At 42.9% G+C, this 17,944-nt stretch overlaps 2 protein-coding genes across 2 annotated transcripts in view; both read right to left on the bottom strand.

Moving 5' to 3' along the window:
- Positions 1-2,408: 2,408 nt before the first annotated feature.
- Positions 2,409-5,466, bottom strand: LOC149975203 (proteasome subunit alpha type-6-like). The gene is made up of 5 exons (XM_090211107.1): positions 5,327-5,466; positions 4,633-4,722; positions 4,479-4,533; positions 4,207-4,362; positions 2,409-2,796 (listed from the first exon to the last, which is right to left on the bottom strand). The coding sequence occupies exons 3-5, from the start codon at positions 4,483-4,485 to the stop codon at positions 2,672-2,674; spliced, it is 288 nt and encodes a 95-aa protein (XP_090067233.1). The 5' UTR covers positions 4,486-4,533; positions 4,633-4,722; positions 5,327-5,466; the 3' UTR covers positions 2,409-2,671.
- LOC110497728 (mitochondrial ribonuclease P catalytic subunit) overlaps positions 5,301-17,944 on the bottom strand; it is a 25,422-nt gene continuing 12,778 nt past the window's right edge. The window contains exons 5-8 of the mRNA XM_021574048.3: positions 17,749-17,856; positions 6,416-6,564; positions 6,000-6,195; positions 5,301-5,845 (exon numbers count right to left, since the gene is read on the bottom strand). Coding sequence (XP_021429723.3) covers positions 5,714-5,845; positions 6,000-6,195; positions 6,416-6,564; positions 17,749-17,856 — 585 coding nt within the window. The 3' untranslated portion in view covers positions 5,301-5,713. The remainder of the gene's footprint in view (positions 5,846-5,999; positions 6,196-6,415; positions 6,565-17,748; positions 17,857-17,944) is intronic.

Genomic DNA, 17,944 nt, shown 5'->3' with positions numbered 1-17,944 from the left:
CAAGCCATGAGGTCAAACAAATTGTCCGTAGAGCTCAGAGACAGGATGGCGTCGAGGCACAGATCTGCGGAAGGGTACCAAAAATGTCTGCAGCATTGAAGGTCCCCAAGAACAGAGTGGCCTCCATCATTCCTAAGTGGAAGAAGTTTGGAACCACCAAGACTCTTCCTAGAGCTGGCTGCCCAGCCAAACTGAGCAATCGGGGGAGAAGAGCCTTAGTCAGGGAGGTGACCAGGAACCCGATGGTCACTCTGACAGTCTCAATGTCCTTGAGTGGCCCAGCCCAAACCCCGACTTGAACCCAATCGAACATCTTTGGAGAGACCCATCCAACCTGACAGAGCTTGATCTGCAGAGAAGAATGGGAGAAACTCTCCAAATACAGGTGTGCTAAACTTGTAGCATCACACCCAATAAGACTCAAGGCTGTAATCGCTGTAACAAAGTACTGAGTAAAGGGTCTGAATACATACGTAAATGTGATATTGTAGTTTACTTTATTTTATACATTTGCAAAAATGTCTAAACCTGTTTTTGATATTGTCTTTATGGGGTATTGTGTGTAGATTGAGGGGGGGGGGGGGGGGGGGGGACTATTGAATACATTTTAGAATAAGGCTGTAATGTAACAAAATGTGGAAAAAGTAAAGAGTTCTGAATACTTTCCGAATGCACTGTATCTTACATTAGTTATCTTTTGTTGGTCTTTCGTGCCATCCTTCAGCTACCCTCAATGCATCCCATCTATATCTGAAGACCATCCAGTCACATCCTTCAGCTACCCTCAATCCCTCCCATCTACAGTTGAAGTCGGAGGTTTACATACACTTAGGTTGGAGTCATTAAAACTCGTTTTTCAACCACTCCACAAATTTCTTGTTAACAAACTATAGTTTTGGCAAGTCGGTTAGGACATCTACTTTGTGCATGACACAAGTCATTTTTCCAACAATTCAGATGATTTCACTTATAATTCACTGTTTCACAATTCCAGTGGGTCAGAAGTTTACATACAGTAAGTTGACTGTGTCTTTAAACAGCTTGGAAAATTCCAAAAAATGATGTCAAGGCTTTAGAAGCTTCTGATAGGCTAATTGACATCATTTGAGTCAATTGGAGGTGTACCTGTGGATGTATTGCAATGCCTACATTCAAATTCAGTGCCTCTTTGCTTGACATCATGGGAAAATCAAAAGAAATCAGCCAAGACCTCAGAAAAAAATAATTGTAGACCTCCACAAGTCTGGTTCATCCTTGGGAGCAATTTCTAAACGCCTGAAGGTACCACGTTCATCTGTACAAACAATAGTACGCAACTATAAACACCATGGGTCCATGCGGCCGTCATACCAATCAGGAAGGAGGCGCGTTCTGTCTCCTAGAGATGAATGTACTTTGGTGCGAAAAGTGAAAATCAATCGCAGAACAGCAGCAAAGGACATTGTGAAGATGCTGGGGGAAACGGGTACAAAATTATGTATATCCACAGTAAAATGAGTCCTATATCGACATAACCTGAAAGGCCACTCAGCAAGGAAGAAGCCACTGCTCCAAAACCGCCATAAAAAAATCAAGATTACGGTTTGCAACTGCACATGGGGACAAAGATTGTACTTTTTGGAGAAATGTCCTCTGGTCTGATGAAACAAAAATAGAACTGTTTGGCCATAATGACCATTATTATGTTTGGAGGAAAAAGGGGGAGGCTTGCAACTCGAAGAACCCCATACCAACCGTGAAGCACGGGGGTGGCAGCATCATGTTGTGGGGGTGCTTTGCTGCAGGAGGGACTGGTGCACTTCACAAAATTGATGGCTTCATGAGAAAGGAAAATTATGTGGATATATTGAAGCAACATCTCAAGACATCAGTCAGGAAGTTAAAGCTTGGTTGCAAATGGGTCTTCCAAATGGACAATTACCCCAAGCACACTTCCAAAGTTGTGGCAAAATGGCTTAAGGCCAACAAAGTCAAGGTATTGGAGTGGCCATCACAAAGCCCTGACCTCAATCCAACAGCCCCAAAACATCACTGCTCTAGAGGAGATCTGCATGGAGGAATGGGCCAAAATATCAGCAACAGTCTGTGAAAACCTTGTGAAGACTTACAGAAAACGTTTGACCTCTGTCATTGCCAACAAAGGGTATATAACAAAGTATTGAGATAAACTTTTGTTATTGACCAAATACTTGTTTTCCACCATAATTTGCAAATACATTCGTTAAATCCTACAATGTGATTTTCTGGAGAAAAAAAATCTCATTTTGTCTGTCATAGTTGAAGTGTACCTATGATGAAAATTACAAGCCTCTCTCATCTTTTTAAGTGGGAGAACTTGCACAATTGGTGGCTGACTAAATACTTTTTTGCCCCACTGTATATAACTCAGCAAAAAAAGAAACTTCTTCTCACTGTCAACTATGTTTATTTACAGCAAACTGAACATGTGTAAATATTTGTATGAACATAAGATTCAACAACAGACACAAACTGAACAAGTTCCACATGTGACTAACAGCAATTTAATAATATGTCACTGAACAAAGGGAGGGGGTCAAAATCAAAAGTAACAGTCTGTGGCCACCAGCTGCATTAAGTACTGCAGTGCATCTCCTCCTCATGGACTGCACCAGATTTGCCAGTTCTTGCTGTGAGATGTTACCCCACTCTCCTACCAAGGCACCTGCAAGTTCTGGGGGGGAATGGCCCTAGCCCTCACCCTCCGATCCAACAGGTCCCAGACGTGTTCAATGAGATTGAGATCCGGCCTCTGCGCTGGCCATGGCAGAACACAGACTGTCTTGCAGGAAATCAAGCACAGAATGATCAGTATGGTTGGTAGCATTGTCATGCTGGAGGGTAATGTCAGGATGAGCCTGCAGGAAGGGAGGAGGATGTCTTCCCCGTAACACACAACTTTTCTTAAATATATACAGTACCAGTCAAAAGTTTGGACACACCTACTCATTCAAGGGTTTTACTTTATTTCTACTATTTTCTACATTATTGAAAAATAGTGAAGAAATCAAAACTATGAAATAACACAAATGGAATCATGTAGTAAACAAAACTAAGTGTTTAAACAAATCAAAATATATTTTATATGTTACTTTTTTCAAAGTAGCCACCCTTTGCCTGAACGACAGTCCATCATTACTTTAAGCCATGAAGGTCAGTCAATACGGAACATTTCAAGAACTTTGAAAGTTTCTTTAAGCGCAGTCGCAAAAACCATCAAGCGCTATGATGAAACTGTCTCTCGTAAGGACCACCACAGGAAAGGAAGACGCAGAGTTACCTCTGCTGCAGAGGAAAAGTTCATTAGAGTTACCAACCTCAGAAATTGCAGGCCAAATAAATGCTTCACCGAGTTCACCGACACCAATAAAAAGAGACTTGCCAAGAAACACGAGCAACGGACATTAGACCGGTGGAAATCTGTCCAAATGTGAGATTTTTGGTTTCATCTGCTGTGCCTTTGTGAGATTTAGATTAGGTATACGGATGATCTCCGCATATGTAGTTCCCACCATGAAGCATGGAGGAGGAGGTGTGATGGTGCTTTGCTGGTGACACTGTCAGTGATTTATTTTGAATTCAAGGCACACAACCAGCATGTATACCACAGAACTCTGCAGCAAAATGCCATCCCATCTGGTTTGCACTGAGTAGAACAATAATTTATTTCTCAACAGTACAATGACCCAACACACCTTCAGGTTGTGTAAGGGTTATATGACCAAGGAGAGTGATGGAGTGCTGCATCAGATGACCTGTCCTCCACAATCATCTGACCTCAACCCAATTGAGATGGTTTGGGATGAGTTGGACCCCAGAATTAAGGAAAAGCAGCCAACAAGTGCTCAGGATATGTGAGGACTCCTTTAAGATTGTTGTTAAAGCATTCCAGGTGAAGCTGGTTGAGAGAATGCCAAGAGTGTGCAGAGCTGTCATAAAGGCTGACTACTTTGAAGAATCTAAAATATATTTTGATTTGTTTAACAATTACTACATGATTCCATATGTGCTATATAGTTTTGATGTCTTCGCTATTATTCTACAATGTAGAAAATAGTAAAAATAAAGAAAAACCCTGGAATGAGTGGGTGTGTCCAAACTTCTGACTGGTACTGTATATCTTGAAACTTCTCAGCTACACTGGTGTTTTAAAAACATTTTTTTTTTTTACAATTGTGTAACACTTACAGAAACCAAGAGGTCTCATCTCAGCGTTCTGTGTGTACACCTGAGAAATGTAAGCCATCCTCTTACACAGCATATCCACTGGGATCTCATAACCGTACTTGTACTTGCAGTTGGCTGCCTCGTAACGAGCCCTCTGGACTTGGGACTTGCTGTCAGCTGAACACAAATGAATCGGTCACGATTACAGTCATTATTACATACATTAACTAATACCTTTCATAAGGTTCATATTTAGTGTGTAGTGGATATTTCAACATTAACACGTTTCTTACCCGTCATTCCAAAATGACACAGCCAATGTTTTCTGTGATTCTGAACAAGCTTGTCCTATGGGAGAGATTGAAGAGTACATCTGATGACTGCATATAACATCACATAGGCATATTGATAACTGAGTACTGAAATAGTCATAAAGGGTGTTCTTACTGGAATTCTAGGTGATGACAACTGCACAGTCTTGCCCTCTGATAGCTACTATGGTAAGGCCACCTTGGTTGATAGCCTTGAATGCATATTCTGGGAAAATAAACAGAACAGGGGAAAATGATGCATCACTCCAGACTTTTGTTAAGGTGAGAGATCAACAGCATGTCATGATGAAGGCTATTCACCACATTGACGGGCTCAGACCATGAACGCATCTGTGCCAAGACACTCAACAAATGACAACTCATTACTGGACAGCTAGTTGCTACTAAGTTAGCCTCCTATGGCCATGGTGTAACGGTCTACTTCTGTCAAATAACTTGACAGGAATTGCTAGTTGTAAAAGTTAGCTTACTATAGTAACTGTTTCAAACTCAGCATGAAGGCTGGCAGATTTGAATTTGATCAGCTTGCAAAGTTAGCTAGGTTAACTAGCCAACTTGGTTAATTGCTTAACTGCTGTAGTTAGCAAACATAATCAATAAACTAGCTGTTAGAAATCGGACAATATTAACATACTTTATCCATTCACTGACATTATAAAGCAGCTAGTTAGCTTTAATATTTTTTAACTGAGCTAACGTTAGCTATGGCCAGGTTAGATAACATTAACGTTAGCTACCTACTATAGTTGGCTACAATAATGACTGGGCAAGTTGGTATTTTAATTTCTTCATAACTATCCCATACTAACCGACTTTGTTAGTCTGCTCTCCGGAGAGAAGATGGTAATATATCGGTCAAATCCTGCACTCGACCCTTGGGACATTGTGTTGGCAAACAAGTACATTTGTATAAAAGTTGTAAACTGAAAAAACAACTGGCTGAGGAAAAAAAACATGCAAGATAATGACCCCGGAATTGGTTAAGGAACAGTAGTTGATGTCCGGGTCAATCCAACAAACGTTGTTTTAAGACACCTCTTGGTTTACTGAATGCATTTTGAAAAAAAATATTCTAGGACTACAAGAAAAGTACAAAGCTTTTTTTTCAGTCCTTTATTCTTTTTCACATTCTATAGTTTCATTGACGAACACTGTATTGACAGGTTTGTGAAGATCAACCAGTTCTAAGTGGGTCCTTATTTTGCCTTGGTGAGACACAGCCACTTCTGTGGAACTTCATAAGTGCATCTCTCTGCCCCATTCTCATCATAGGGGATGTGCCAGGATCCTCCATTTGTCTGGACAATGGTGTCATAACTTAATATCCTCTGGAAAAAATGTACAGAACACAAGAATTGTAATAAACATACACAGGCCATATTTTTTTTAAATCAATGTGCCTTTTAGGTCCTCATGTAGACAACAGATACTATGCATTGATGTGTAATAAATAAGCAAGCTCTATCTCCCTGTTACTCTCACCTGGAATCGTACTCTCTTTCCCGGGGTGTAGCTGCTCAGCACCAGCTGGTGGCCTCTCTGCCACTTGAAGAAGAGGCGTCGGGTGGCACCGTCTGGCAGGCAGGCCTTGTGGTCCCTCATCAGGTCCCGGCTAACAAAGTTGCAGTGGTTCCCAGAGTGCAGTGTGGCATAGAGCAGGAAAGGGTCATCCTCAGAACTGACAAACAACCAGAGGTGTCAACATCCAAACAAACCCAAAGAATACACATTGGTTACTTTACCCAATGTATTGCACAAAAACATATATTTTCTTTCAGCCTTTAGTATTCTCAATGAGATAAAGTCTCTTTTGCAAGAGTGACCTGTACTCTTATAATATGGATATGAATGATCTACCAGAAAGCTATGGTTTGCAAGACACATAGGGCTGAACTCACATGTTGTCAGTGAAGAAGCAGTGGGCCTTCTGCTGGACCAAGCTCATGTCATGTCTGTCCCAGCTGCGTGAGGGCCGCTGCATATGCTTCCTCCCAAGGACCAGGATGACCAGGCCCTGGCGCTCAAGCTCCGACACCACCTCCAGGAGCTGCATAGAAACACCAACACGATTAGTCATCATCACATACAGTGCATTCGGAAAGTATTCAGATGCCTTGACTTTATCCACATTTTGTTACGTTACAGCCTTTTTCTAAAATGAATTAAATAGATGTCTCCCCCTCATCAATCTACACACAATACTCCATAATGACAAATTGAAAACAGGTTTTTAGACATGTTTTGAAAATGTATTAAAACTAAAATATAGAAATACCTTACTTACATAAGTATTCAGACCCTTTGCGATTACACTTGAAAAATAGCTCAGGTGCATCCTGTTTCCATTGATCATCCTTGAGGATGTTTCTACACCTTAATTTGAGTCCAGAAAATCACATTGTAGGATTTGTTATGAATTTATTTGCAAATTATGGTGGAAAATAAGTATTTGGTCAATAACAAAAGTTTCTCAATACTTTGTTATGTACCCTTTGTTTGCAATGACAGAGGTCAAGCGTTTTCTGTAAGTCTTCACAAAGTTTTCACACACTGTTGCTGGTATTTTGGCCCATTCCTCCATGCAGATCTCCTCTAGAGCAGTGATGTTTTGGGGCTGTTGCTGGGCAACACGGATTTTCAACTCCCTCCAAAGATTTTCTATGGGGTTGAGATATGGAGACTGGCTAGGCCACTCCAGGACCTTGAAATGCTTCTTACGAAGCCACTCCTTCGTTGCCCGGGCGGTGTGTTTGGGATCATTGTCATGCTGAAAGACCCAGCCACGTTTCATCTTCAATGCCCTTGCTGATGGAAGGAGGTTTTCACTCAAAATCTCATGATACATGGCCCCATTCATTCTTTCCTTTACACGGATCAGTCGTCCTGGTCCCTTTACAGAAAAACAGCCCCAAAGCATGATGTTTCCACCCCCATGCTTCACAGTAGGTATGGTGTTCTTTGGATGCAACTCAGCATTTTTTGTCCTCCAAACATGACGAGTTGAGTTTTTACCAAAAAGTTATATTTTGGTTTCATCTGACCATATGACATTCTCTCAATATTCTTCTGGATCATCCAAATGCTCTCTAGCAAATTTCAGACGGGCCTGGACATATACTGGTTTAAGCAGGGGGACACGTCTGGCACTGCAGGATTTGAGTCCCTGGCGGCGTAGCGTGTTACTGATGGTAGGCTTTGTTACTTTAGTCCCAGCTCTCTGCAGGTCATTCACTAGGTCCCCCCGTGTGGTTCTGGGATTTTTGCTCACCGTTCTTGTGATCATTTTGACCCCACGGGGTGAGATCTTGCGCGGAGCCCCAGATGGAGGGAGATTATCAGTGGTCTTCTATGTCTCCTAATAATTGCTCCCACAGTTGATTTCTTCAAACCAAGCTGCTTACCTATTGCAGATTCAGTCTTCCCAGTCTGGTGCAGGTCTACAATTTTGTTTCTGGTGTCCTTTGACAGCTCTTTGTTCTTGGCCATAGTGGAGTTTGGAGTGTGACTGTTTGAGGTTGTGGACAGGTGTCTTTTATACTGATAACAAGTTCAAACAGGTGCCATTAATACAGGTAACGAGTGGAGGACAGAGGAGCCTCTTAAAGAACAGGTCTGTGAGACCCAGAAATCTTGCTTGTTTGTAGGTGACTAAATACTTATTTTCCACCATTATTTGCACATAAATTCACTAAAAATCCTACAATGTGATTTTCTGGATTTTTTTTCTCATTTTGTCTGTCATAGTTGAAGTGTACCTATGATGAAAATTACAGGCCTCTCTCATCATTTTAAGTGGGAGAACTTGCACAATTGGTGGCTGACTAAATACTTTTTTGCCCCACTGTATATATTATCTGCTGAAATTGTTGCAACCCCTATTACTAGCCTGTTCAACCTCTCTTTCGTATTGTCTGAGATTCCCAAAGATTGGAAAGCTGCCGCGGTCAACCCCCTCTTCAAAGGGGGTGACACTCTAGACCCAAACTGCTACAGACCTATATCTATCCTACCCTGTCTTTCTAAGGTCTTCGAAAGCCAAGTTAACAAACAGATTACTGACCATTTCGAATCCCACCATACCTTCTCCGCTATGCAATCTGGTTTCAGAGCTGGTCATGCGTGCACCTCAGCCACGCTCAAGGTTCTAAACGACATCATAACCACCATCGATAAGAGACATTACTGTGCAGCCGTATTCATCGACCTGGCCAAGGCTTTCGACTCTGTCAATCACAACATTCTTATTGGCAGACTCAACAGCCTTGGTTTCTCAAATGATTGCCTCGCCTGGTTTACCAACTACTTCTCTGATAGAGTTCAGTGTGTCAAATCGGAGGGCCTGTTGTCCGGACCTCTGACAGTCTATGGGTGTGCCACAGGGTTCAATTCTCGGGCCAACTCTCTTTTCTGTATACATAAATGATGTTGCTCTTGCTGCTGGTGTTTCTCTGATCCACCTCTACGCAGACGACACCATTCTGTATACTTCTGTATACTTCTGGCCCCTCCTTGGACACTGTGTTAACTAACCTCCAGACGAGCTTCAATGCCATACACCTCTCCTTCCGTGGCCTCCAACTGCTCTTAAACGCAAGTAAAACTAAATGCATGCTATTCAATCGATCACTGCCCGCACCTGCTCTCCCGTCCAGCATCACTACTCTGGACGGCTCTGACTTAGAATACGTGGACAACTACAAATACCTGGGTGTCTGGTTAGACTGTAAACTCTCCTTCCAGACTCACATTAAGCATCTCCAGTCCAAAATAAAATCTAGAATCGGCTTCCTATATCGCAAAAAAGCATCCTTCACTCAAAACTGACCATCCTACCGATCCTCGACTTTGGTAATGTCATCTATAAAATAGCCTCCAACACTCTACTCAGCAAACTGGATGCAGTCTATCACAGTGCCATCCGTTTTGTCACCAAAGCCCCATACACTACCCACCATTGCGACCTGTACTCTCTCGTTGGTTGGCCCTCGCTTCATACTCGTCGCCAAACCCACTGGCTACAGGTTATCTACAAGTCTCTGCTAGGTAAAGCCCCGCCTTATCTCAGCTCACTGGTCACCATAACAGCACCCACTCGTAGCACGCGCTCCAGCAGATATATCTCACTGGTCATCCCCAAAGCCAATTCTTCCTTTTGTCGTCTTTCCTTCCAGTTCTCTGCTGCCCATGACTGGAACGAATTGCAAAAATCTCTGAAGCTGGAGACTCACATCTCCCTCACTAGCTTTAAGCACCAGCTGTCAGAGCAGCTTACAGATCACTGCACCTGTACATAGCCCATCTGTAAACAGCCCATCTATCTACCTACCTCATCCCCATACTGGTATTTATTTATTTAGCTCCTTTGCACCCCAGTATCTCTACCTGCACATTCATCTTCTGCTGATCTACCATTCCAGTGTTTAATTGCTATATTGTAATTACTTCGCCACCATGGCCTATTTATTTCCTTAACTTACCTCATTTGCACTCACTGTATATAGACTTTTTGTTTTCTTTTGTTCTACTGTATTATTGACTGTATGTTTTGTTTATTTCATGTGTATTTGTATGTGTCGAATTGCTACGCTTTATCTTGGCCAGGTCGCAGTTGCAAATGAGAACTTCAACTAGCCTACCTGGTTAAATAAAGGTGAAATAAATCACATATAAAATAAATGATGATGTGACACATAGCTTGTTTCTTATATCCCATACATAACTTTAGTGCAGAAATACAGTTTGGCAGTTGCTATCATTGTTTCTATGTTGAGTGCATGCTCCATAGTTTACGTGGTTGTTACAACATTGTTACAACATTTAAGAGGCGCACAGCGATGCGGTAGAGAGCTCGATTTGGCCTCTGCGTGCCTTCCGAGGCTCCGCAATTGCGTCACACCATCCACACGGTCTCCGACCACATTTTTGGATCAAACATAAATAGGCTTTTACAGCCTCATGTCTCCAGCATGGGATGCTACGGTGTTCTGGTAAAGGAGGCCCAAACAGAATCCCAGGCTTAAAATAGGGTTCAGGCGGGGCGTTGGGAAATGCCAACGGTCTGTTCACTCCGGGGACCCCCCCCCCGAAGAGTTTAAAATAGTGAAGTACAGTTATACATTGATATCGTGTACTGTTATTGTTAAAATAATTATTGTATTTAAAAACATGATCTAAACGTTATATCATTCTTGTTATAATGTAAACTTGATGGTTTGCAGACTCCCCTTGGACCAGGGAATGGAACTGGCCACTCTCCTTATAGTCTGCCTTCAGGTAGTTGATTTTTGGTTTGTGTACGTTCTGTTCGTGTACGTTCTGTTCGTGTACGTTCTGTTCCTGCACGTTGGATCAAAGTTATTTTTTAAGTTAAGACTGTATAGGACAGTCCGTTTTTCATTTCAAATAACGTATCCCTTTGTATATTTTAAAGCACTTTGGTTTATTTCCTTGACATAATTTGTATTTTCTGTTTTGAGAAATAAAACCTTTGTCAGTGGTATGTATTAATGGATGCCAAGGGAAGCCAGGCTTCCCTAAAAAATGTGCCAATAAAAAAAACATACAATAATTTATCTTTCATCTCTATGTATTTCATAATTTTTCTTCAATTCGCAAGAGGCTTAATGTATCTCACCGGAGAAAGCATCCGAGCGAGCCAAACAGCGCCCCACTGTCTCTATGTGTAGGCCATCTATCTGATGCGGTCTGGTCCAAATTAGTATAACCTTGTTGCTCCCAGTAGCACTGAATGGGATGCAAGGGAAGCCAGCGAGCATTTGTCCTCCCTGGTTAAAAAAAGTATAAAAAATGATCCAATCAGCATTGAGCTAAACTGAGCGAGCTCAACTGTGAATGGTCCTGGCACACCAAAAAAAAGTGACAAGGGAAGCCAGCTTGGATTTTGGCATCACTCCTATCAAATCGCATTGAGAGCATACGTCTTTGAAATAAACAATTTGAATTGTTGCATCATGTTGTGTTGTTGTCCTCCGGTGACTAGCTAGCTAGCTAAAATTGGCCCTTTCCTAAATTAGCCATGGATGTTGATAGGGATTTGGACTTGTGATTTTACTTAATTCTCCAAACTGGCCAATGATTATAACGGCTATTCTGATCCAACCATTAATTCATACATTGTTGTGCCCCTGGCCTGAGAGGATGGAAGTTCAATATGTAGCTAGATGTAGAAGGCTAATGTTAACTAGCTAACATTGCTCATGATTGTAAGTTAGGCTAGCGAGCAAGCATTTTAGCCAGGTAGCCTAGGACAACAAAAATAAAAGCGTGTACCTAATGACCGTTTCGTCAACGTTAAAATACGCGCACACATGTTCACACACAGAAATCAGAACCATGGGCAGCCACATCATATTTAGCTTACTTTGATTGGACTAAATTGTTTTTGGTACCTTTTAGTTATCACTGTATTAGATGAAGCAGAGGTGATTTGATGATGTTGAAATGTTGAAGTTGAAATGGTGCCGGAATAGTGGAGGCAGCTCCTGTTTTCTTTGAGACTTGAGGTAACTCCCTGTGGTTCTAAATCAATAGTTGTTTAGTGGTCCAAAAATGTCAGAAACATTAACTTGCTTGACCAAGCTGTAGGTCTGTTACATGCAATATGCTTTGAGGACTAAACCAGACAGAGGTTGCTATCCGGTTTTGTGACAAAATAAAAGGTATGGTTGAATTTATTCTGCCACTGTGTCTTCTTATTGTCTGCCTTTAGACATATTAATTAACAGGTTATAGAGCAAACAACGCAATTATCACAACACATATGTTATAATATGGCATTTTTTCTGGCTTCCCCAGTGAATTTACCCACACACCGCTACTGACCCTAATATTGTTTGCACCCTAATTAGTTGTCTCTCGTTGCCTGCTTGGTCATCCCAGACAGCCCTTTCCTTTTTTTAAGGTATCTGTGGCCAATGATGCATATCTGTATTCGCAGTCATGTGAAATACTGATTTCCTTATACGAACTGTACCTCAGTAAAATCTTTGAAATTGTTGCATGTTGCATTTATATTTTTGTTCAGTATAATAATAGTTTCACACACATGCAAAAACTCTGACATGTCCGATTGTATGTCTGTCTGATGTGGTTGAGAATGCAGACGAGTGGGTTGGGGAGATGTGACCTTTAGCTGATAACTAGGACAGAAGTCAGCACCACAAATACACAAATACTGATTTTAGTCATATTAGAATGGAAGAGAAATCCCCTCAATAAGGCATCAGAGTCTGTAGGTGTGCTGAAACAAAGCTACATGTGCTGCATTTATAGAAATACAGAACTGCTGTATTTGAAAGCTGGAAGCAGGTTATTCATATCTACTCTATGCAGTAAGTGCCCTGAGGCCACAGTCCCCCCCCTGCTCCTCACTAATGCTCAGCTCACCTGTCAGAGAAACAAGAAGCTAAACAGCTGTGGGGAGGTGGAGGGATTATTCACACTGTGTGTGTGTGTTTGTGTATGCATGGCAGACTGCTGGCCAGACTGTGGTGACTGAGGGTTCTGCTTACAGAGCACAGATATAATACTCTGTGGGTTTCTTCGGCTATGAGCCCATGGTTAAATAAATATACACAGCACTAAAAATATACCCATCTTTCCCACATGAAAAAGTGTTGTCATTTATTAACAGCCTCCCATAGCCCCATGCAGCCGTGACAATGCCATCTCCTCTGTGTCTCAAGTGGGGGAAGCACATGGGTAACTTATGTGGGCTGGCATTACAACTTATTCACTTCATTGGAATTCAAGATGGATATTTGTATTTGGCTCTTTTCGAGGGGTCTATACATGCTGGCGTGGCTGTGCTGTGCACTATATCATCCCCTAGTAGCAACCGGAGAGAGGGAGCAGACATACCGTACATCCTGTCCAGAATGACTTAATTGTACTGAGTTACAAATACAAGATAGGCACCCTTTATATTCCGTTACTAGGAATTCGTAATATTGACAGTGATTCCAGCCTTAGTCATCAGTGGGGGAAAAATTAATTTTCTCCCACTGATTCAACCCAAGTCTGAGACGTTCGAGAGTATTTGCTTTCATGATGATGACTGATGCTCGACCACTCAAGTAGTAAAAAAGTTCAGATTTAGGAAACATCCCCTGCATTGGAATATTGCTTTTGATTGACGCTGACTGTGGTTTGGTTAGTGTGGAAGACTGAGTAAGACTAACAGTGAGTCAGTATGAACCTAAACACACTGAAATGGAAGTGGTAACACCAGCTGTGCATGTGCACTATGTTCTAATAGTTACTGTTTATAGGTTGCAGTCTAATTGCACTGCAGAAGGCACATCACTAGTAGTGCTGGGAAATTGCCAGTGACCTCACGATATTATCACTTTACTTACATGCCGATACGATATGTATTGGGATTCTCACAATGCTATATAAACTCAGCAAAAAAAGAAGCGTCCTCTCACTGTCAACTGCGTTAATTTTCAGCAAACTTAACATGTGTAAATATTTGTATGAACATAAGACTCAACAACTGAGACATAAACTGAACAAGTTCCACAGACATGTGACTGACATAAATTGAATAATGTGTCCCTGAACAAAGGGGGGGTCAAATTCAAAAGTAACAGTCAGTATCTGGTGTGGCCACCAGCTGCATTAAGTATTGCAGTGCATCTCCTCCTCATGGACTGCACCAGATTTGACAGTTCTTGCTGTGAGATGTTACCCCACTCTTCCACCAAGGCACCGGCAAGTTCCTGGGCATTTCTTGGGGGAATGGCCCTAGCCCTCACCCTCCGATCCAACAGGTCCCAGATGTGCACAATGGGATTGAGATCCGGGCTCTTTGCTGGCCATGGCAGAACATTGACATTCTTGTCTTGCAGGAAATCACACACAGAACGAGCAGTATGGCTGGTGGCATTGTCATGCTGGAGGGTCATGTCAAGAAGAGCCTGCAAGAAGGGTACCACATGAGGGAGGAGGATGTGTTCCCTGTAACACACAGCGTTGAGATTGCGTACAATGACAACAAGCTCAGTCCGATGATGCTGTGACACACCGCCCCAGACCATGACGGACCCTTCACCTCCAAATTGATCCCGCTCCAGAGTACAGGCCTCGATGTAACGCTCATTCCTTCGACGATAAAAGCAAATCCGACCATCATCCCTGGTGAGACAAAACCGCGACTCATCAGTGAAGAGAACTTTTTGCCAGTCCTGTCTGGTCCAGCGACAGTGGGTTTGTGCCCATAGGTGACGTTGTTGCCGGTGATGTCTGGTGAGGACCTGCCTTACAACAGGCCTACAAGCCCTCAGTCCAGCCTCTCTCAGCCTATTGCGGACAGTCTGAGCACTGATGGAGGGATTGTGTGTTCCTGGTGTAACTCGGGCAGTTGTTGTTGCCATCCAGTACCTGTCCTGTAGGTGTGATGTTCGGATGTACCGATCCTGTGCAGGTGTTGTTACACGTGGTCTGCCACTGCAAGGACGATCAGCTGTTCGTCCTGTCTCCCTGTAGCGCTGTCTTAGGCATCTCAGAGTATGGACATTAAAATGTATTGCCCTGGCCATATCTGCAGTCCTCATGCCTCCTTGCAGCATGCCTAAGGCACGTTCACGCAGATGAGCAGGGACCCTGGGCATCTTTCTTTTGGTGTTTTTCAGAGTCAGTAGAAAGGCCTCTTTAGTGTCCTAAGTTTCCATAACTCTGACCTTAATTGCCTACCGTCTGTAAGCTGTAAGTGTCTTGACGACCGTTCCACAGGTGCATGTTCATTCATTGTTTATGGTTCACTGAACAAGCACGGGAAACTGTGTTTAAACCCTTCACAATGAAGATCTGTGAAGTTATTTGGATTTTTATGAATTATCTTTGAAAGACAGGGTCCTGAAAAAGGGACGTTTTTTTCTTCTTCTGATATATATATATATATATATATATATACACTGTATATCACAAAAGTGAGTACAGTACACCCCTCACATTTTTGTAAATATTTAAGTATATCTTTTCATGTGACAACACTGAAGAAATGACACTTTGCTACAATGTAAAGTAGTGAGTGTATAGCTTGTATAACAGTGTAAATTTGCTGTCCCCTCAAAATAACTCAACACACAGACATTAATGTCTAATCCGCTGGCAACAAAAGTGAGTACACCCCTAAGTGAAAATGTCCAAATTGGGCCCAATTAGCCATTTTCCCTCCCCGGTGTCATGTGACTCATTAGTGTTACAAGGTCTCAGGTATGAATGGGGAGCAGGTGTGTTAAATTTGGTGTCATCGCTCTCACACTCCCTTATACTGACTGGTTACTGGAAGTTCAACATGGCACCTCATGGCAAAGAACTCTCTGAGGATCTGAAAAAAAGAATTGTTGCTCATGAGTGCTGCCAGCATTGCTGCAGAGGTTGAAGAGGTGGGGGGTCAGCCTGTCAGTGCTCAGACCATACGCCGTACACTGCATCAAATTGGTCTGCATGGCTGTCGTCCCAGAAGGAAGCCTCTTCTAAGGATAATGCACAAGAAAGCCCACAAACAGTTTGCTGAAGACAAGCAGACTAAGGACATGGATTAATGGAACCATGTCCTGTGGTCTGATGAGACCAAGATAAACTCATTTGGTTCAGATGGTGTCAAGCGTGTGTGGCGGCAACCAGGTGAGGAGTACAAAGACAAGTGTGTCTTGCCTACAGTCAAGCATGGTGGTGGGAGTGTCATGGTCTGGGGCTGCATGAGTGCTGCCGGCACTGGGGAGCTACAGTTCATTGAGGGAACCATGAATGCCAACATGTACTGTGACATACTGAAGCAGAGCATGATCCCCTCCCTTCGGAGACTGGGCCGCAGGGCAGTATTCCAACATGATAACGACCCCAAACACACCCCCAAGACGACCACTGTCTTGCTAAAGAAGCTGAGGGTAAAGGTGATGGACTGGCCAAGCATGTCTCCAGACCTAAACCCTATTGAGCATCTGTGGGGCATCCTCAAACGGAAGGTGGAGGAGTGCAAGGTCTCTAACATCCACCTGCTCCGTGATGTCGTCATGGAGGAGTGGAAGAGGACTCCAGTGGCAACCTGTGAAGCTCTGATGAACTCCATGCCCAAGAGGGTTAAGGCAGTGCTGGAAAACTTTGGGCCCAATTTGGACATTTTCACTTAGGGGTGTACTCACTTTTGTTGCTAGCGGTTTAGACATGAATGGCTGTGTGTTGAGTTATTTTGAGGGGACAGCAAATTTACACTGTTATACAAGCTGTACACTCACTACTTTACATTGTAGCCAAGTGTCATTTCTTCAGTGTTGTCACATGAAAAGATGTACTTAAATATTTACAAAAATGTGAGGGGTGTACTCACTTTTGTGATATACTGTGATAGATAGATAGATAGATAGTGATTCGGGACAGTGATTTTATTGTGATTTGATGTTCAAAACATATTGCTCACCATATGTCTGCTGCAGAGGGACAATAGAGAGCCATGATAAACGGAATTTTGATCAGTCAATAAAATAAAAGTGCTGAAAACGAATTGGCTCCCTATTTAAAAAGAAGATGGAAAATAAGCTATGAAGGAAAAAAATACTGGCGTTTTGGTGCAGATACAGCCAACTTCCGCTAAAATTATATTGCGATATTGTCAGAACAGTACAATATATCGTCAAAAATAATATCCCCGTCGGCCTCCCGAGTGGCGCAGTGGTCTAAGGCACTGCATCGCAGTTGCTGGCTGTGCCACTAGAGATCCTGGTTCGAGTCCAGGCTCTGTCGCAGCAGGCCACGACCGGGAGACCCATGGGGTGGCACACAATTGGCCCAGCGTTGTCCGGGAGGGTTTGACTGGCAGAAATGTCCTTGTTCCACCGCGCTCTAGCGACTCCTGCGGCGAGCCAGGCGCATGCACGCTGACACGGTCGCCAGGTTTACGGTGTTTCCTCCGACACATTGGTGTGGCTGGCTTAAGCGGGCATTTTGTCAAGAAGCAGTGCGGCTGAGTTGGGTCGTGTTTCAGCAATCAGACAAGACTAACTACCAACTGGATACCACGAAATTGGGGGGAAAAAGGGGTAAAAATAAGTAAAATATTATCCCAAAATGTAACTATCGTCCCCCCCGTCCCATCACTAATCAATAGCACAACACCACATCCTTAAATGTCAGATCAATGGTGCCAACTCAGAACATTTCATACCCTGTGATTGTTGTTCTGGACTCACATTCGCAGAGAACTCACCGTCTGCGACTGGTTCCCTTTGATGCCAATGTTGGCCACATTGAGTCCATCTATGACCACGTCAAAGGCCGGCTTCCGCTTGACAAAGTTCTTGAAGCTCTCCAGCTCCTAGGAGAGGGAGAAACACTTGGTTACCAAAGCTTCCGGTTTACATATGTGGTTAAATGTTTTATGCTTCCATTTGAAATGTTTGTGC

This window comes from Oncorhynchus mykiss, chromosome 19 (genome assembly GCF_057628025.1).
Source record: "Oncorhynchus mykiss isolate SJ-2025 chromosome 19, ASM5762802v1, whole genome shotgun sequence".
NCBI classification, from domain to species: domain Eukaryota; kingdom Metazoa; phylum Chordata; class Actinopteri; order Salmoniformes; family Salmonidae; genus Oncorhynchus; species Oncorhynchus mykiss.
The sequence above is the reverse complement of the archived record's forward strand: the minus strand, read 5'-3'. Positions and strand labels throughout refer to the sequence as shown.

Bases quoted from the DNA above. Each gene is read 5' to 3' on its own strand.
- LOC149975203 (XM_090211107.1), bottom strand. The intron at 2,797-4,206 runs GTAAGTGTTACA...CCTGCAAGACAG, and splicing joins GATGAGACCTCTTGGTTTCT to TCTGTGTTCTGCCATGGCCA.